A 21,600-nucleotide genomic window follows, 5' to 3' on the forward strand; every position below is an offset into this window, starting at 1 on the left:
CTAAAACCATGACATCATTTTCTGGAATTTTCCAAGCTGTTTAAAGGCACAGTCAACCTAGTGTATGTACACTTCTGACCCACTGGAATTGTGATACAGTGAATTATAAGTGAAATAATCTGTCTGCAAACAATTGTTGAAAAAATGACTTGTGTCATGCACAAAGTAGATGTCCCAACCGACTTGCCAAAACTATAGTTTGTTAACAAGAAATTTGTGGAGTGGTTGAAAAACGAGTTTTAATGACTCCAACCTAAGTGTATGTAAACTTCCGACTTCAACTGTATGTTCATTACACATGGCTGTCATACGCTTGTCTTGATTTGATTTGGATGCCACTATCAGATGTACAGCCAGGTCCATAATTATTGGCACGCTTGATAAAGATGAGCAATAAAGACTGTATAAAATGCATAATACCAATACTGCAATATATCTTATGCAAAAAAATATATAATTATTTTATTTTATACTAATACAATTGCTCAGAGAAAGAGATTTTGTTAAACAAGTTATACAAATACATCTAAAAAAGCTAAGTGTCAATTATTGGCGTTCTTGTTTTGGCACCCTTGTTTTCCATATTCTGCATCCTTCTTTTGACGCCAAAGAGACCAATTTTCGTGTCATCTGCCCTTAGCACCGGTTCCAATCAAAGTGCCAATGGCGTTTAGCAAGCTCCAGGCGTTTACATTCATTGGTTGCTCTCAATAAAAGCTTGTTTTTGGCAACCCTTCCAAAGAGCCTATTGGCATGGTGACATCTAATTGTACATTTGGAGAATTGGTGACCCAAAGATGAGACCATGCTTTTCTTTGCCTCCCGAACTATCTTCCTCACTGTGCGTGGGGACAAGATACACTTGCTTCCAATACCAGGCAAGTGTACAACTGTTCCAGTGGTTTTAAACATATTATTTGTTGCCCTAATAGTGGTAAGTGGTATTTCATTTTGTGCAATTTTTTTGTACCCATTTTGTATCCAAATGTGTGTTACCTCATTTTTATACCCCAATGAAACAGGATCCATGTAAAGGCCACAATTAAACTGAGATTAACTTAAAAAAGTAGAATGTTAATGCAGATGGTATTTTGTTTAATTTTATTTATAAGAATCTTTAGGGGTGCAAATCATTTTTTACATATTTTTTAGATCATTTTTTTATACAATAAAATCAGTATTTTTTTCTCATCTTTATCAAAGGTACAAACAATGTTGGACCTGACTGTAGCCTACATTACCTCTTAGGAATCAGTGTATAATCTGTGTTCCCCCCTTGAGTTCTCTACCAGCACCTGGGCTATATGAAAACATCAGGACTTCAGTAAAATGTTTTACTACATTTCTATGCAATTTAAAAACTAAAAAATGCTATTTGGAGAACATCAAAAATGTACCCAAGCCATTATCATATTGGATGCTGTTGCTTCATTCATCTCAATCAATTTACAAACACATAGCCTATTAGCTATACAATTAGCCACTACACATGAACTCAGCACCGGGATAAAAACTATAATTTTATACATACAGAGGTATCTGTTAGCAGAAAAAGTATTTTATTAAATAAAAGTTAACAAATACATTTGCTTTACAGAACCATTTCTGTTGTTGCAGTTTTATAGCTACATTCCTGCAATTCTACACATTTTGCCATGGGGTGGGGAGAGATTTCTGCAGTTTTAAAATATAATTTCCTGTAATTTGACACATTTTGCCATGATGTATGCCATGTTAATATGATATCTGAGTGAGATGACTAACAAAATCAACGTGGGCCGCCCTGGAGTTAAGGGACATGATTAGACTAACTAGACTATGGCTAGACTAACTAGACAAATTTACCAATCTAACTTTTTTTTACTGACATGGGCTAATTAATTGAGTGACATACAACAACATAATGGAAACTGCTGATGAACAACAGAGTTTCAAAATTGCACCTACTATTTTAACCCAACAATAAATTGAGTTCCTAATTTTAAAAAAATCACAGAGGTCCTGACCTCAGAGTCCTCATATGTAGCTACGGCCCGGCTGCCTAGTGCCACCCATGGATAGAGCCAGTCACTGGAGGTGTGAACAGAGGACGAGAGCAGAGCAGTTGAGACAACAGAGGTGGGCAGCCATCACTTGATCTCTTCACAGGGGTGTACTGCTGTGGAAGAAATAATGAGCTGGAAAACACACAGAGGTGTGTGTGTGTAGTCCCAGCAACCACTATGGGCTGTCACCACACACACACACACACACACACACACACACACACACACACACACACACACACACACACACACACACACACACACACACACACACACACACACACACACACACACACACACACACACACACACACACACACACACACACACGCGTGCAGGTGACGCACACATACATACACATACACACACACACACAGACACACACTCTGTTTTGTGAATCAACAGTGTGACAACGTTCGTAGGTGTGGCGAGATAAATCAAAGGAGTGTTGAAATTGCTATTTTTTTATGGATTATGTGTCGTGAAGTGTTACCTACATATGTGAAAGGCAACCTGACATGACATGATCTGACATGTATAATTATCGTTCATCAGAAATGTTTCTCATATGACACATAGTGATTTAGGAGGGAAGGTACTTGGTTGGCTATGATCCGCGATGTGTCATGATGAGATGTACTGTGTTATGCTCTCCTATGAGGCAACATGAATGAAAGATTGGTTGGTAAGTCCATCATCCTAGAGAACAGGATATGGCTGACATCTCAACTGTTTTTCCCATCAATGTAACACAACACAAGTCCTTGAAATGTCATACTACTACTAGGACTCTACGGTATTTGGCTAGGCTTCTACTCTAGCGATGGATTTTGTGTTGACATTTGAGTCATTTAGCAGACGCTCTTATCGAGAGCGACTTACAGGAAAAATTAGGGTTAAGTGCCTTGCTCAAGGGCACAACGGCATATTTTTTACCTAGTCGGCTTGGGGATTCAAACCAGCAACTTTTCAGTTGCTGGCCCAATGCGCTTAACCGCTAGGCTTCCCAACACTCATTTGTATAACAGGGTAGTTCTAGGAAAATTGTGTCATTTTGACCAGCTTTTTATGTTTAAAAAAGTAATAATACTTAGTCAGATAATAGTCAACCCCTTAAAAATGTAAATTAACATACATGACTGCTTAATTTGTTTTGCTATTTTTACAACATATTAAAAAAAATACCTGTAGCGTTTCAGAATATAATTTGACTATTTAATTTGAATATATAATCAAAGACAGAAAAGTTTCATGATAATGAAAAGATGGCGGCCATAGTAGCTCAAACCACAGTTCTTTTTTATCAAATTCCCTTTTCCCTTTACTGTAAACTGTGGAACACCGGTGACACATCTTAAGGCTTCACATGAAATTGCCAAATGAATCATCAAATTGCTAATAGAAGAGAGATTGCAAACTCACCATGTGCTTTTCAAAACAGCCCCACCTCCGAAGAACCTTTGACCCAGTAAGAAGCTGGCCAGCATGTTGCATGTTTTTTTATGGTGGTTTTTATAATGAGGTACCATGAGGGACATGAAATTGAGAGGTATTCCCTGTAAATGATTTATAATATTTAGTTCATATTTTAGTTTAAGTAATCCACTAAATAACTATAATAATTTCCTTTGTATTATGACATTTATAGTGTGTAAAAAAATATATATTTTCAATTCTAAATATGTCACTTAACCACGACTCCTGACCCGAGGGACAAGCTAGGATATATAAAACATTTTTTTTTGCAATAGAACTGTCTTAGTTTTATTAACACAAAAACACTTAAATTAAAACAAAAGCATATATTTTGTGTTATTATCTGACGTTTTTAAGTGTTTTTCCTCGTGGTTAAGGCGGTGGACTGGAAAGCAACCACTTTCGTAGAATGACCCAATTGCATGGTTTCAGTAGGGACTTTTTATGAGTTATAAACTAACCAAGACGTGTGTCATATCATAGATGATGGCTGTCTGTAGTTTAGAATAAAATGTGGTTAATGGCGACTACTCTGTATTTAAAGGTGGTGCTTTTAGTACTTTTAACTGACAGATCTACTGAAGCAACAGTTGAGTGGGTGCTCTCTCCACCCCCATTCTCTGTTTTCTATTGACCCCTTCATCTTCTCTCCCTTTGACTCCTGGCTGTATGTGTTCTAGCCACCACACAAGAGGTGGCTTTTAGGACCCGTCTGTATGAGGTTGGTTCAGCAGCCTTGTGGTTGTTGTTCTTGGGACTGCCCCTTGTTTCACCTCTGTGAGAGAGGGAAACCCCTGAGGCAAGGTTTAAATATGGTCACCGTCACTCCCAAAATGGAATGGACCACAGTGGGTGCACATGACCGTGATCCCTAACCCTCAGATGGTCCAACATGATTTACCACTGACTGACTCTGAGACTGAGTCAGTCAGTGGGCGGGTACAAAATGTGTCTGGTCATATTCCTCAAGTCATTGATCAATGAAGGATGTCATTTTAGATGCATAAATTGCTTCTCCCAGCTGTGACCAATAGTAGGCCCACAAAGATATTTAAATAATCCCTTGTTATGCAATCTTTTGTTATAAAGCTTTGCTAATTTTCCATAGCAATACTTTTCTGTCCTCGAAATGATCAAATCAAATCAAAGTTTATTTGTCACGTGCGCCGAATACAGCAGGTATAGTAGACCTTACAGTGAAATGCTTTACTTATAAGCCCTAACCAACAGTGCAATTTTTAAGTAAAAAATAGGTATTAGGTAAACAATATATAAGTAAAGACATTTTTAAAAACTGTAAAATGACAGTGAAAATAACAGTTGTGAGGCTATATACAGGTGGTACCGGTACAGAGTCACTGTTTAGGCGGGCTAATTGAGGGAAATGTACATGTAGGTATAGTTAAAGTGATTATGCATAGATGATAAACAGAGACTAGCAGCAGCGTAAAAGAGGGGATGCCGGTGGGGGGGGGGGGGGGGGGGTGATATACAATGGGTAGCCGTTTGATTACCTGTTCAGGAGTCTTATGGCTTGGGGTAAAAGCTGAAGCTCTCAACTTGCTCCACTACAGCCCCGTCGATGAGAATGGAGTTGTGCACGGTCCTCCTTTTCCTGTAGTCCACAATCATCTCCTTTGTCTTGATTATGTTGAGGGATAGGTTGTTATTCTGGCACTATCCGGCCAGGTCTCTGACCTCCTTCCTATAGGTTGTCTCATCATTGTCGGTGATCAGGCCTACCACTGTTGTGTCGTCTGCAAACTAATGATGGTGTTGGAATCATGCCTGGCCATGCAGTCATGAGTGAACAGGGAGTACAGGAGGGGACTGAGCACACACCCCTGAGGGGCTCCAGTGTTGAGGAGCAGCGTGGCAGATGTGTTGCTACCTACCCTCACCACCTGGGGTCGGCCCATTAGGAAGTTCAGGATCCAGTTGCAGAGGGAGTTGTTTAGTCCCAGGATCCTTAGCTTAGTGATGAGCTTTGAGGGCACTATGGGGTTGAACGCTAAGCTGTAGTCAATGAACAGCATTTTCACGTGGTGTTCCTTTTGTCCAAGTGGGAAAGGGCAGTGTGGAGTGCAATAGAGATTGCATCATCTGTGGATCTGTTTGAGCGGTATGCAAATTAGAGTGGGTCTAGGGATTCCCGGATAATGATGTTAACCTCTACCGAGCACCTACCCCGGGTCCGGGAGCACCCCCCATCCCCCCCACACTGATTAGCATCGCTAGCATAGCGTCACAATTAAATAGTAGCATCTAAATATCATTAAATCACAAGTCCAAGACACCTAATGAAAGATACAGATCCTGTGAATAAAGCCACCATTTCAGATTTTTTAAATGTTTTACAGGGAAGACACAATATGTAAATCTATTAGCTAAACACGTTAGCAAAAATCACCATTTTTCTTGTCCACCATTTTCTCTCAACACCAGTAGCTATCACCAATTCGGCTAAACTAAGATATTGATAGCCCCTAACCAAGAAAAAACCTCCTCAGATGACAGTCTGATAATATATTTATGGTATAGGATAGGTTTTGTTAGAAAAATGTGCATATTTCAGGTAGATGTCATAGGTTACAATTGCACCCACCGTCACAAATGGACTAGAATAACTACATAGAGCAACGTGTTTACCTACTTACTAATCATCAAACATTTTGTAAAAATACACAGCATACACTAATCGAAAGACACAGATGCTGTGAATACAGACAATATTTCAGATTTTCTAAGTGTCTTACAGCGAAAACACAATAAATCGTTATATTAGCATACCACATATGCAAACGTTACCAGAGCATTGATTCTAGCCAAAGAGAGCGATAACGTAAACATCGCCAAAATATATTAATTTTTTCACTAACCTTCTCAGAATTCTTCCGATGACACTCCTGTAACATCACATTACACAATCCATATAGAGTTTGATCGAAAATGTGCATATTTAGCGGCACAAATCGTGCTTACACAATGGAAATACTGTCTAACTACTCAAGCAATCTGCCCGGCAGCATCATGATAATACAACTATTTTTATCGAAAACTATTCATAAACTTGACTAAAAAAATACAGGTTGGACATGAAATGAAAGATATATTAGTTATTAATGCAACCGCAGAGTTAGATTTTTAAAATTAACGTTACTGGACATACAGTGTGCGTTACAGCCAGACTAGTGACGCAATAACGGCGTCACTAATCACCATTATTGAGTTTACATTTTTCCACATAAAAACGGAATAACATCATAAATAGCTCTTACTTTTCGACGAGCTTCCATCAGAATCTTGCCATGGTGGTTCTTTGTCCAAAAGAATCGTTGCTTGGTTGTAAAACGTTGCATTCAACTTATGATATAGCAGCTAACTATAGCTAACAATTGCTAACATTAGCTAACGTGTCCAAATCCTCAATACGCAATACTGAGGAAATTCCGAAAAATAGCAATATACTCGCATAATCTGATATAACTCGGTTTCAAATAGCTTCGTTATGATGTTTCTAACACCTATATCAAATTAAATTACAGACTGATATATCTAAAGTTCATTACTGAGCGCTCAAAAATGGCATGCCCAGGTCTCTCTCTGCGTAAAGTTCAACGTCGAAAAGATGGCGCACCTCACTCCTTGGTCTTTTATAACCTCTGAGAGTGACGTAGGAAGCCCATTCCACTTCTCATTGCTTACTGACATCCAGGGGAAGGCGGGTGCAGTTCGTGTCGTTCCATAGGATATACACACCCCTTTAAACTGAACTGAGATCAGAGCTTCGCTCTCAGACCTTCGCAAAACCTGTCATGGATTTCGCTGTAGAAAAAGTTCTGTTCCACTCAGAGACATAATTCAAACGGCTATAGAAACTAGATAGTGTTTTCTATCCATTAATAACAATAATATGCATATTGTACGATCAAGAATTGAGTAGGAAGCCGTTTCATCTGTAGAGACAATTATGCTAATTTGAAACAGCACCCCCTATAGTCGCAAGAAGTTAATGTGTGCCATTAACATCCTTTCAAAGCACTTCATGGCTACGGACGTGAGTGCTATGGGTCCGTAGTCATTTAGGCAGGTTACCTTAGTGTTCTTGGGCACAGGGACTATGGTGGTCTGCTTGAAGCATGTTGGTATTACAGACTCAATCAGGGACGTGTCAGTGAAGACACCTGCCAGTTGGTCAGCACATGCTTTGAGCACACATCCTAGCGGCCTTGTGAATGGTGACCTGTTTAAAACTTCTTATGGCTGCAATCCCGTTAACGGGAGGATATGACAACAGCCAGTGACAGTGCAGGGCTTAAATTCAAACAACAGAAATCTCATAATTTAAAATTCCTCAAACATACATGTATCGTATACCATTTTAAAGGTAATCTTGTTGTTAATTTCACCAAAGTGTCCAATTTCAAATAGGCTTTTCAGCGAAAGCACCACAAACGATTATGTTCGGTCACCACCAACTCACAGAAAAATTCAGACATTTTTTCAGCCAAAGAGAGGAGTCACAAAAAGCACAAATAGAGATAAAATTAATCACTAACCTTTGATGATCTTCATCAGATGACATTCATAGGACTTCATGTTACACAATACATATATGTCTTGTTCGATTAAGTTCATATTTATATCCAAAAACCTCAGTTTACATTGGCGCCATGTTCAGAAATGCCTCCAAAATATCCAGAGAAATTGCAGAGAGCCACGTCAAATAACAGAAATACATAATCATAAACTTTGATGAAAGATACATGTTTTACATAGAATTAAAGATACACTTGTTCTTAATGCAACCGCTGTGTCAGATTTCAAAAAGCTTTACGGCAAAACACAATATTCAATAATCTGAAAACAGCGTTCAGCCACAAAAGCAAGCCATACAGTTACCCGCCAAATTGTGCAGTCAACAAAACTCATAAAAAGCATTATAAATCTTCACTTACCTTTGCTGATCTTCGTCGGAATGCACTCCCAGGACTCCCACTTCCACAAGAAATGTTTGTTTTGTTCGGTAATGTCCATCATTTATGTCCAAATAGCTATTTTTGTAGCGTGTTTGGTAAACAAATCCAACGTCAGGAAGCGCGTTCACTAAAAGCTGACGAAATGTCCAAAAGTTCCGTAACAGTCAGTAGAAACATGTCAAACGATGTATTGAATCAATTTTTAGAATGTTTTTAACATAAATCTTGAATAATTACATTGACTTCAGATGAGCGATGGAACAGAGCCCCCTCTCATGTGAACGCGCATGGTCAAAGCCAGGTCAGGTCATGGCAGACCTGACTAATTCCCCTCTCATTCGGCCCCCCTTCACAGTAGAGGCATCAGACAAGGTTCTACAGACTGTTGACATCTAGTGGAAACCATAGGAAGTGCAAACTCATCCATATCTCGCTGTGATTTCAATAGGATCTTGGTTGAAAATTGACCAGCCTCAGAATTCCCACTTCCTGTTTGGATTTCTTCTCAGGTTTTTGCATGCCATATGAGTTCTGTTATACTCACAGACATAATTCAAACAGTTTTAGAAACTTCAGAGTGTTTTCTATCCAATACTAATAATAATATGCATATATTAGCAACTATGACTGAGGAGCAGGCCGTTTACTCTGGGCACCTCTGTGCACCTTTCATCCAAGCTACTCAATACTGCCCCTGCAGCCATAAGAATTTAAAGGTCTTACTCACGTTGGCTACGGAGAGCGTGATCACACAGTAGTTCGGAACAGTTGATGCTCTTATGCATGCCTCAGTGTTGCTTGCTTCGAAGCGAGCATAGAAGTGATTTAGCTCGTCTGGTAGGCTCGTGTCACTGGGCAGCTCGCGGCTGTGCTTCCCTTTGTAGTCTGTAATAGTTTGCAGGCTCTGCCACATCCAACGTGCGTTGGAGCCGGTGTAGTACGATTCAATCTTAGTCCTGTATTGGCGGGTTGCCTGTTTGATGGTTTGTCGGAGGGCATAGCAGGATTTCTTATAAGCTTCCGGGTTAGATTCCTGCACCTTGAAAGTGGCAGCTTTACCCTTTAGCTCAGTGCGAATGTTGCCTGTAATCCATGGCTTTTGGTTTTGGTATGTACGTACAGTCACTGTGGGGATGACGTCCTCGAAGCACTTTTTGATAAAGCCAGTGACTGATGTGGTGTACTCCTCAATGCCATCGGAGGAATCCTGTAACATATTCCAGTCTGTGCTAGCAAAACAGTCCTGTAGTTTAGCATCTGCTTCATCTGACCACTTTTTTATAGACCGAGTCATTGGTGCTTCCTGCTTTAATTTTTGCTTGTATGCAGGAATCAGGAGGATAGAATTATGATCAGATTTGCCAAATCTTTGGGCGAGGGAGAGCTTTGTTCGCGTCTCTGTGTGTGGAGTACAGGTGATCTAGATTTTTTCCCCTCTGGTTGCGCATTTAACATGCTAATATAAATTAGGTAAAACTGATTTAAGTTTTCCTGCATTAAAGTCCCCGGCCACTAGGAGCGCCGCAACTGGGTGAGTGGTTTCCTGTTTGCTTATTTCCTTATACAGCTGACTGAGTGCGGTCTTAGTGCCAGCATCTATCTGTGGTGGTAAATCAACATCCACAAAAAAATAGATGAAAACTCTCTTGGCAAATAGTGTGGTCGACAGCTTATCATAACATACGCAAGCAAAATCTAGAGACTTCCTTAGATTTCGTGCACCAGCTGTTGTTTCCAAATATACACAGACCCCCCCCCCCCCCCCCCCGTCTTACTGGAGTGTGCTGTTCTATCTAGACGGTGCTGCGTATATCCCGCCAGCTGAATGTTTTCCATGTCGTCATTCAGCCACGATTAGGGTGAAACATAAGATATTACAGTTTTTGATGTCCCGTTGGTAGGGTATTCGTGATCGTACCTCGTCTAATTTATTGGCCAAATATTGTACGTTGGCAAGTAATATTGATGGTAAGGACAGATTTCCCACTCGCCGTCAGCGGATCCTTACGAGGGACCCCGCCCTGTGTCCTCTATACCTGCGTCTCTGTCGCTTGCCAATGATGGGGATTTTGGCCTTGTCGGGTGTCTGAAGTACATCCTGTGCGTCCTGCTTGTTGAAGAAAAAATATTTTTCTAATCCGAGGTGAGTGATCGCTGTCCTGATATCCAGAAGCTCTTTTTTTGCCGTAAGATACGGTTGCAGAAACATTATGTACAAAATAAGTTACAAATAACGTGACAAAAAACACATAATAGCACAATTGGTTAGGCGCCCGTAAAAAGGCTGCCATTTCTTCCGGCGCCATCTATATGATTTATCTCAAGCATTAGCCTGGTTGGAAGTGCCTTGTGTAGACATATCCAGTGGACAGAAAAGTACCTCGTACCTACGGTAAAATATGGTGGTGGATCTTTGATGTTATGGGGCTATTTGCTTCCACTGGTCCTGGGGCCCTTAAGGTCAACGGCATCATGAACTTTACCAAGTCACAGGACAATTTAGCCAAAAACTTGGTTGCCTCTGGCAGGAGGCTGAAACTTGTCCATTAAGACAATAACCCCAAGTACTAATCAAAATTCACAAAGAAATGTTTAATTGACAACAAAATCAACATTTTGCAATGGCCGTCGCAGTCTCCAGACTTGAACCCCATTGTAAACCTCTGGTTTGAATTGAAGAGGGCAGTCCGTAAGAGCAGACAAAGGATATCAAGAATCTGGAAAGATTATGTATGGAGGAATGGTCAAAGATCCTTCCAAATGTGTTCTCCAATCAAATTTTTACATTTTAGAAAAAGGCTGTATCGTTATCCCTTTTAGAGATATTTTGAAATTACTTTTTAAACAAAATCACTTTCACTGAGCGTGCGTAGGAGCCGGTGTAGTATGCACGTATTATTATAAAATATTCAATTTCTCAATTGTTTTGAGCGTACAATACAGCTCAGTATTTGTATTATTTATTATATCGAGTCTTTTTTGCTCATCTTTATCAAGGATGCCAATAATCTTGGAGGTGACTGTATCTACCAGCATGTTTACACTGAAGTTGCGTCTCATAACCTCATAGGGAATCATACTCTCTTTCTAAATGAATCCTCCAACACACTGATTAATAGTGTGTTCTTGGACAAAGCTGAATGATGCTCTTCTCATTTCCTAATTTCCTCTTCCTCTTCCTCTGCATTTCCTGCTGCATTTGAAAATATTTGCCTTTCAGCTGTAAACCTTTATTTTAGCCTTACTAAACCAATGTTAACAGATATCCCTGGTTTTCTGCCATTCTCTCACCAGCAATGTCTTCAAATTGTTTGCTAAGTAAACATTTGTAGCTGCTGCATAAAATCAACCTATTCTTGTGAAGAGAAGAGACCATTTCACTAATAAATATGCCAGCAATGAAATTCCAGGAGTGTGTATTCATGACGGAAACCGTTTACCTTTCAAGAACCAAACGGAAACAAACTTTGTCCAAACCTACTTTGTCCAATAGAAACTCTTGTTTGCATTTTCTGTTTGGAGTAAACAGACAAAACGTTTTGCTAAAGAAACGGCATAATGATTACACCTGGGCTTTGTGATTATAATTTTTTTGTCTTTCCGAAGATGTTTGTCAGAATTGCTGATCACTCTGTGGCCTTTAGTCTTGTATAGACTTTCATTGCCCACTCAGCCCCTGAATTAGCATGTGAAAAGTGGCTTATTAGTGCAAGCAAGGGCCGCTTAAGTGGCTCCTCATGATGACTTCTAGTCTGACCAGACACCAGTGAGAGGGAACATGCCACTTGGCTTTTGTGTGTGTGTGTGTGTGTGTGTGTGTGTGTGTGTGTGTGTGTGTGTGTGTGTGTGTGTGTGTGTGTGTGTGTGTGTGTGTGTGTGTGTGTGTGTGTGTGTGTGTGTGTGTGTGTGTGTGAGAGAGAGAGAGAGAGAGAGAGTGTGCATCTCCGAATGTGTTCTGAGTGTGTTTTTGTGTGTCCAAAGCGTGTGAGTCATAGGTAGTGAGTGTGTGTGTGGTGAGAAGTGGGACCCATTCTTGAGGTGTGAACAGCTGTGTGTGTGTGTGCAGAGGCCCTGGGCTGGATCCACCCACATTTCACATTAATAGCCACACACACACACACACACACACACACACACACACACACACACACACACACACACACACACACACACACACACACACTAGTGGGATGCCTGGAGAGACATTCTGTGCTCAGGCTCCAGTGGTTCCTTGCCTCAGAGCAGGAGGAGGTCATGACGGCATCTTCTCACTCATGTCTCTCTTTGTTGTCTTACAGTCGGCTGCTTCCTCAGAAGGTGGTGAGTACATTTCTCTTTTCATTACACTTGTTCTTACATTCACTTTATCTGTGATGACAGAACACAGTACATATGTTTGTTTCCTGCATCTGTATGTACTAGGCTAAATAATAAGCTTTAAGTTGAGTTCAATTAAAGTGTTCCAAAACAAGCATGGGCCAAATGGGGTGTTTTCACCCTCCATGGACATTTTTGTTGAACAATAATAGTCACTTTTTGTGTGCCTTTGTCTTGAATGCGTCTTTCTCCGTTTCCTGTATGTTTGCTTTTTATTGTGTGTTTATTAAGCTCTCCACAACACGCAACTCTGTGGTTATTGGATTTAACAGGCTTGCAGAATATGATGTCAACCTATTTATTTACGACCTCAACAAAAGGCTCTTGTGCAGTGGTTTTAGGACAGGGTTTCCCAACTCCTCGAATATTCCAACCAGCACACATGTTTGTTGTAGCCCCAGACAAACTCACCTGATTCCACTTATTGAGGGATCGATGATTAGTTGAATCAGGTGTGCTGGTCTGGGGCTGCAACAAAAATGTGTGAAGTTCGGGACACTGGAGGAATGGAGTTGGGAAACACTGTTTTAGGATAGGGTTTGGCCTTGGGTGTTTGCTGTCGGTTCCCCCTTTCACAGACGTTTAATAATGTTTGCTGAACGCCATGTTCAATGGAGCTGTGGTTTTGGAGTAGCTGCTTAGCTCTTTCAATGAGCATGTGGCGAAGAAACTCTATGCTATTTATCCTGAAAACCATCTCATTAACAAAGCAACACAGGCCCCATATTTGCTCTCTGCTGGCAAAGTCAAGATTCCAAACCATCAAATCTAATATGGCTAACTCCTAACCAAATATCAGGTCAACTCCAAACCAAATATCACGTCACTGAGGTCAATTGGCAGAGCTTTGAAATTAAAATATAAACAAATGTCTGGGACAAATTGATTGGTGTAATAGAAAATGGAATACATCTCTTGCGTCTTTTAATGGGAGATGTGAGGGCTTGTAAAAACCAGCTTGTTTTATGCCTTTACAGCTCTGCTGACACCTACTGATTCAGCTGGGCGAGTTGGCTAACAAAGGCATGAGCTTCTATAGTTAGACTGTATCCCGAGGCATTACTCACGACATTGTAAAGTAGTCAGTCACGAACAGTCATGATTCAGTGTCCAAGTTGTCATGTAATATTTGCAATAGCATTTAGAGGCTACATCTAATTATTATTTGTCCCGTGCTTGTGCATGCTTATCAGTGATCAGATACCCTGGTGCTGGAGGCTATGGATTAATCTGTGTAGTGTTTTCAGAAAGCTCCCGACAGAGGCTTAAAATTCCTCAATTCCGTAAGCATTGGCAGATTGTGAACACTTCTCTTGCCTGACGTTGACCATTCAAGAGCATTTTGATAACAGACCTTACTGTCTTCCTTTTTGTGTTTTTGTTATTTTGCTGTCTGGTTGGTGGGACTTTGAAATGGGCATCTGCCGCCATGATAGCAGGCAATAACTGTGTGTCCTTGGAAGTACTTGTTTAAATAGGCCTCTTTCTCTAGATTCCACAGTTCCCAAGCTATTCCCTTCTTTTTAGTGGTTTTGGACTAATAGCATTTTCTCTCCTCTCTTTGAACTAGCTTAGAATTGTGTCCCTGAATTAACTTTTCTCTGCTGTAGATTGTGGTGCATTATTAATGCTGTTGTTGTCAGAACAATCACTGTCAGAACAGTTCTGGTCCCTACCCCCGTTGTCCCCTAATCACTTTCCCTACCATTTCCCTCTCTCCAGACCATGGTGGTGGTGTGCAGCTCCAGGGCTGCTGCAGCCAGAGCAGTCTGAACAGCAACGGCAGTCTGCCCGGCGCCGGCAGCCACAGGAGGCTGTCAGAGCGCCGGGTGGCCAGCTGGGCCGCCTGCTTCGAGCGCCTGCTCCAGGACCCCATTGGCGTCCGCTACTTCTCAGTATGTATAGTAAAGAACTCTGGGAAATTTAATTTAATTTTAGTTCACATCATTTTAGTTCACTGTTAGTTTAGTTATGTGATCTGAAACCCTCTCATTCTCCATTCTGTTAGATGAAATCTATACTCGTCTACCTCAGACGTCCAAAATTATGTTTTAGTTTGCATGTTACCTGATGTTACAGTTATCTCTCTCATTCTCCATTCTGTTGGATGAAATCAATGTGAAGCTACCTCAGACATACAGGGGTATTCATCTCTTACCTTACGAGGTCCGGTGCCTGCTGTTTTTTTGTTCTACCTGATAATTCATTTCCCCCACCTGGTGTCCCAGGTCTAAATCGGTCCCTGATTAGAGGGCAACAATGAAAAAACGCAGTGGAACTGACTTCGAGGTCCAGAGTTGAGTTTGAAGGCGTTAAACCATTCTCTTCTTATGGAATAGAAGCAATAGTTAACTATATAGCGTTAGGTTCTAATTATCAGAGTAAGAACTCGACGGACACTATGAAAGCTTAAACCAAGTTTATTCTTCACAAAGGATCGAGCAGCTGAACCGACAAAAACATGTTTACAATAGTGGTGGTATATGTATCCCACTTTGGATGGAGTCTCCTCCTTCTCGCTAAACATTGTATCTTTATTGCTAGGCAGGAAACGACGTGATACAGGCAATAAACTTTTCCTTCTCCCTTAACGTGACCTGACCTGACCTCGACCCCCTTCATCACTAATCCATGACTCTCTCACCTTATCAATGCCTGCCACATATGATCGTTTTCCCTGCACTCAGCACATTCCAAGCTTAATTGCACCCACCATATACCTTCCTCCTACAGATAACCATCCACTTCTGGTGTAGACCCTCTAAACCATAGCACTCAATATTTCAATAGAATACCTGATAATTAACTCTATTTCAAGTTTAGGCGTTAGAACCCAGAATCCATCAATAGCCAATCAACACTGGATCCGAACACTCCAGGCTTACTGCAGGTATGATAAAGCTGTTGTTTGTGTCTCCACAGGAATTCCTCAAGAAGGAATTCAGTGAGGAGAATATCTTGTTCTGGCAGGGCTGTGAATACTTCAGTCATATACCCGCAACGGACAAAAAGCAGGTAAGGTTCTTCCTCGTACACATCACCAAGACCAAACCATACTTTCCTATCTAGTCCATAGGCTTTGGATGTCATGGATTGATTAAAAAAGATCCCTCAATATACTGGACATGTCTGTGTGTCTCGACAGACAATTCCTTGGTGCCTTTAGAAGTGCTGGTTGTGCAGCACCTTGTGTGGCTGAGTGAGGATCTGTGTGTAAAACACCAGAATCAGTCCCCTTCATAACAACGGACTAGGTTATGTCATAGTTGTGTGTGTGTTTTTAAAACATCTTCCTCTCCTCTCCAGCTATCCCAGAGGGCAGGGGAGATCTACAACAGCTTCCTGTCCAGTAAAGCCACTACTCCGGTCAACATCGACAGTCAGGCCCAACTGGCCGACGACGTCCTCACCTCCCCATGTCCAAACATGTTCAAGGCTCAGCAGTTACAAGTGAGAGGACCAACTGCCTACTACTCTATGTTATGTTGTTGAATAAATAATAATATACTTTATTGTCAACCCTCCCTTATACACACACACACACACACACACACACACACACACACACACACACACACACACACACACACACAAGGCTGGGAGTAGCACAGTGTCAACTGCCGGGGCAGCACTGCTGGAATTTTTTTCATTATTCAGTGTCATCTGCCTGTTTCCAAAATGGCTCTTGTGCTTTACCAAGGTCAAACACAAACTGGCATACACCCCCCCCCCCCCCCCACAAACTCACAGGCCTGTACAACGTCAGTGTAGATCTGTCCAATGTTGTTACAAACATGACTTAATCATTGCTATTACCACATATGTCATAACACATGTCATAACTGATTGTGACCCTTCATAACACCAGACCCTTTCCCCCCCCAATTTTGTCTGTAGATCTTCAACCTGATGAAGTTTGACAGCTACTCCAGGTTCCTCAAGTCTGGCCTGTATCAGGAGTGCATGCTGGCCGAGGTGGAGGGACGACCTTTACCTGACCCCTACCAGATCCCCTGTAGCCCCGCCCCCTCCAAGCACAGCGCCAGCTCCTCTCTCTCCCTCTCCACGCCCATAAAGGTACCCGCCTTGTACTAAAGTAACCTTACCAGCCAAAATAGTATCTGCTATTGTCTTAGTAACCATCACAGATGTTTGTGTCATTCGCCTGTGGGATGCACATTTTGTGTTGTAGCCAGTTTAGGTGTTTGTTAACCTTCAAAACATCATGGTCATATTCACTAGGTACCAAATGGAAGAAAACAGACCAAAAGGGACTACCTGAACTTGTCCAATAAGAAACTAATTTTCCACTGCAATTTCTTTTTGTTTCGAAATGTTTTCAATAGCAAAACGGTTTGCTACGTTGTGCACAAATGTATACAACCCAGGTGTTAGACATGTTGTTTGAACTAGTTGTTTTGTTGACCAATAGGAGGCCAGGAAGCAGAGATCAGGAAGGTCACTTAATGAGGACCCCGGAGACGAGCATGATGAGCATAAGAAACGGGGCACCTTCTTTTCTTGGTCCCGGAACCGGAGCTTCGGAAAGGGACCCAAGAAAAAGGACATTGGAGAAATCAACCTCGGTCAGCAATTCTCAGTCATAGAATGTCACAAGGAGTTAATCTTATGTATTCAATTCAAATAATGTTTTTTCCCTGTGAGGGAACTTCTTGTGTATGGTTTCAATATTGACATGAAGCTTTCTGGCATGCATTATGTTCTTTGGTCAGGCAATACACAGCACTGCACTGCATGCTATAAATTTGTTATGATGAAAGGTGAACTTCTGAAGCGGCATTTCAAATGGTGTTTTGAGCTTCATCTGATTTATGTCATTGGCGATGTTACACAAATGTTTTCCCTTGATAGTAGCTTATCTTTTATGTGTAGTTGTGTTGTGATGATGCTTGTCTTTTATGTGTAGTTATGTTGTGATGATGCATGGGTAGTAGCTTGTCTTATGTGTAGATGTGTTGTGATGATGCATGGATAGTAGCTTGTCTTTTATGTGTTGCTGTGTTGTGATGATGCATGGATAGTAAGTAGGGATGGGATGATACCAGTATCGCGCTACTAGTTTGTATCGTGGCAGCGAAAAAAACCCACAAAGGGAAACAGACCTAATGTTGGAAACAAACATCATTATGTTGTCATCTAGAGTCACATGTATTTATTTCCCGAGCTATAGCACACAATATTGTACAAACAGTAGGTTTTTAAAGAAACAAATAGTTATGTCTGCTTCTTGTTCTCCTTTTTTGCATGGAAAAAATATCGCAATACTGAGTTAATGAGTTCCTAACTGTGACCTCTGACCTCCCTGGCCTTCCTGTGTTGGGTAGATTCCTGGAGCAGCAACGGTCGGAGGGAATCACAGGGCTCCTTGTCCTCAGGTGCCAGTCTGGAGCTGGCCACTTCCTGTTCAGCAGGCAAGATGGAGGTAACATCCGCATGCACAGCCAGGCCAGGTCACCATGGCAACACTGAACCAAGATAGCTCTGTAGTAGCAGCAGACATTATACAGATCACGACTCTGTTTAGTTTTGTGGCATGTTGCCAGAAAGTCCTCTTGACTTGGGTATGCCGCTGTCAAAATGGTTATGACAGGTGTTATATGAAACATATAACTTAACTTCTTACGGCTGAGATCCCGTTAACGGGATCGACTTGACAACAGCCAGTGAAAGTGCAGGGCGCCAAATTCAAACAACAGAAATCTCATAATTAAAATTCCTCAAACATACAAGTTTTTTACACCATTTTAAAGATAAACATGTTGTTAATCCCACCACAGTGTCCGATTTCAAAAAGGCTTTACGACGAAAGCACACCATCTGATTATGTTAAGGTCAGTACCTAGTCACAGAAAAACACAGCCATTTTTCCAGCCAAAGAGAGGAGTCATAAAAAGCAGAAATAGAGATAAAATTAATCACTAACCTTTGATGATCATCAGATGACACTCATAGGACTTCATGTTACACAATACATGTATGTTTTGTTCGATAAAGTTCATATTTATATCCAAAAATCTTAGTTTACATTGGCGCGTTATGTTCAGTAATGTTTGCCTCAAACATCCGGTGATTTTGCAGAGTGCCACATCAATTTACAGAAATACTCATAATAAACATTGATAAAAGATACAAATGTTTTACATGGAACTTTAGATAAACTTCTCCTTAATGCAACCGCTGTGTCAGATTTCAAAAAAACTTTACGGAAAAAGCACACCATTCAATAATCTGAGTATTGTGCTCAGACACAAAAACAAGCCATACAGGTACACGCCATGTTGTGGAGTCAACAGAAGTCAGAAATAGCATTATAAATATTCACTTACCTTTGATGATCTTCATCAGAATGCACTCCCAGGAATCGCAGTTCCACAATAAATGTTTGTTTTGTTCGATAAAGTCCATAATTTATGTCCAAATACCTCCTTTTTGTTCGTACATTTAGTTCCAAAATCCAAACATGACATGCAGGCCAGATGAAAAGTCTAAAAATTCCATTACAGTTCGTAGAAACATGTCAAACGATGTATAGAATCAATCTTTAGGATGTTTTTAACATACATCTTCAATAATGTTTCAACCGGAGAATTCCTTTGTCTGTAGAAATGCAATGGAACGCAGCTAACTCTCACGGGAGCGCGCCTGAGTGAGCTCATGGCACTATGCCAGACCCCTGACTCAATCAGCTCTTATTCCCCCCTCCTTCACAGTAGAAGCATCAAACAAGGTTCTAAAGACTGTTGACATCTGGTGGAAGCCTTAGGAAGTGCAATATGACCCCATAGACACTGTATATTGGATAGGCAAACCTACAAACCTCAGATTTCCCACTTCCTGGTTGGATTTCTTCTCAGGTTTTTGCCTGCCATATGAGTTCTGTTATACTCACAGACATCATTCAAACAGTTTTAGAAACTTCAGAGTGTTTTCTATCCAAATATACTAATAATATGCATATCTTAGCTTCTGGGCCTGAGTAGCAGGCAGTTTACTCTGGGCACCTTATTCATCCAAGCTACTCAATACTGCCTCCAGCCATAAAAAGTTAATGGGGGTTCATTTCAAGGTTCAGACGTTCAACATAGTTTTTTTACCCCATAGGGAATTTTGGTTTGCAGATAGGACGAACATTTAACACTACATACAATACAAGACATAGAGACATTGTTGCTGTTTTTAACTCTTGGTCCTATCTCTTGCTTCTATTGAGTTCTATCTCTGACTATGGTTTGTCCTGTGTAGGGGGACAACCGTCACTCAGTGCCGGTGTGGGACAGGTTGTCTTCCGCCAAGCACTGCAATGTGACCTTGCCGGATGGCTCGTGCTCCTCTGTGACTCTCCGGCCGGGAGCCACCATCAGGGAGGTGCTCCGGGTCCTCTGTCAGAAACTCTGCATCAATATGGTCGCCGTCGACCTCTTCCTGGTGGGAGGAGAGAAGGTGAGGGAAGCACACTGATTCTTAGCACAGTTACTGTGCATCTCAATGTGGATTTAGAGTGACATTATCTAGATTCACTGATGTATTAAGTAGGGCTGTCAAACGATTAAAATAATGAATCGGGTTAATGGCATTATTAATCGTGATTAATCACAATTTTAGAATTTGCTCAAATTTGGCCCTAAAGAAAGATTTTTCCATTTAAAAAGCAGTGCTTTGCGTTACTGGTAGGGCTGTTGCAGTGACCATATTACCACCAAAACCGGCACTTATGAGTCATGACAGCAGTAAAATTCCACGTGGCCTGGTACTGAGGGCTCTATTGTCCCTCTAACCACTCTGACATCAATGCAAATACAATTGAAATTCACATCAAATACTTAACATCAAAACAGTATTGTGCTTTTAAAACTCACCTCACTGTGATTGATCTAGTTGAAGAAAGAGGTTCAACAACAGTTTGAAATTGAGTGTAAAATATAGTCCTTGTGGATGTTGTTTCAAAGCCTAATACAACAAAATGGACAGCGCTTTCTAAGGTGTTTTGCGGGTACTATTTAATGGAGCTGCCAGTTGAGGATTTGTGAGGCATTTGTTTCTCAAACTAGACACTCTAATGTACTTGTCCTCTTGTTCAGTTGTGCACCGGGGCCTCCCACTCTTTCTATTCTGGTTAGAGTCAGTTTGCTCTGTTCTGTGAAGGGAGTAGTACACAGCGTTGTACGAGATCTTCAGTTTCTTGGCATTTTCTCACCTTCATTTCTCAGAACAAGAATAGACTGGCGAGTTTCAGAAGAAAGTTATTTGTTTCTAGCCATTTTGAGCCTGTAATCGATCCCACAAATGCTGATGCTCCAGATACTTAACTAGTCTAAAGTAGGCCAGTTTTATTGCTTCTTTAATCAGGACAACAGTTTTCAGCTGTGCTAACATAATTGCAAAAGGGTTTTCTAATGATCAATTAGCCTTTTAACCTGTTTGGACTGCAAGCCCGAAATCGGACGAAAATGACAACAGCTGCAGGGCGCGAAATTCAAAATCTATTTTTTTAAAATATTTAACTTTTACACATTAACAAGTCCAATACAGCATTTGAAAGATAAACATCTTGTCAATCCAGCCAACATGTCCGATTTTTTAAATGTTTTACAGAGAAAACACCACATATATTTATGTTAGCTCACCACCAAATACAAAAGTGGACAGACACGTATGGATATGATTATGAAGTATGAATTATGATTCAAGTAGCATGCACAAGC

At 40.9% G+C, this 21,600-nt stretch overlaps 1 protein-coding gene across 2 annotated transcripts in view; it reads left to right on the forward strand.

Annotated features, from left to right (window-relative positions):
• LOC129865802 (regulator of G-protein signaling 12-like) overlaps positions 1 to 21,600 on the forward strand; it is a 92,972-nt gene that overhangs the window by 46,054 nt on the left and 25,318 nt on the right. For both annotated transcript variants that reach the window (XM_055938814.1, XM_055938815.1), the window contains exons 4-11: positions 12,799 to 12,820; positions 14,600 to 14,772; positions 15,800 to 15,892; positions 16,184 to 16,327; positions 16,775 to 16,954; positions 17,310 to 17,463; positions 18,223 to 18,320; positions 20,141 to 20,338. In XM_055938814.1, the coding sequence (XP_055794789.1) occupies positions 12,799 to 12,820; positions 14,600 to 14,772; positions 15,800 to 15,892; positions 16,184 to 16,327; positions 16,775 to 16,954; positions 17,310 to 17,463; positions 18,223 to 18,320; positions 20,141 to 20,338 (1,062 nt within the window). The remainder of the gene's footprint in view (positions 1 to 12,798; positions 12,821 to 14,599; positions 14,773 to 15,799; positions 15,893 to 16,183; positions 16,328 to 16,774; positions 16,955 to 17,309; positions 17,464 to 18,222; positions 18,321 to 20,140; positions 20,339 to 21,600) is intronic.

Source organism: Salvelinus fontinalis, chromosome 11, assembly GCF_029448725.1.
Source record: "Salvelinus fontinalis isolate EN_2023a chromosome 11, ASM2944872v1, whole genome shotgun sequence".
NCBI lineage: Eukaryota > Metazoa > Chordata > Actinopteri > Salmoniformes > Salmonidae > Salvelinus > Salvelinus fontinalis.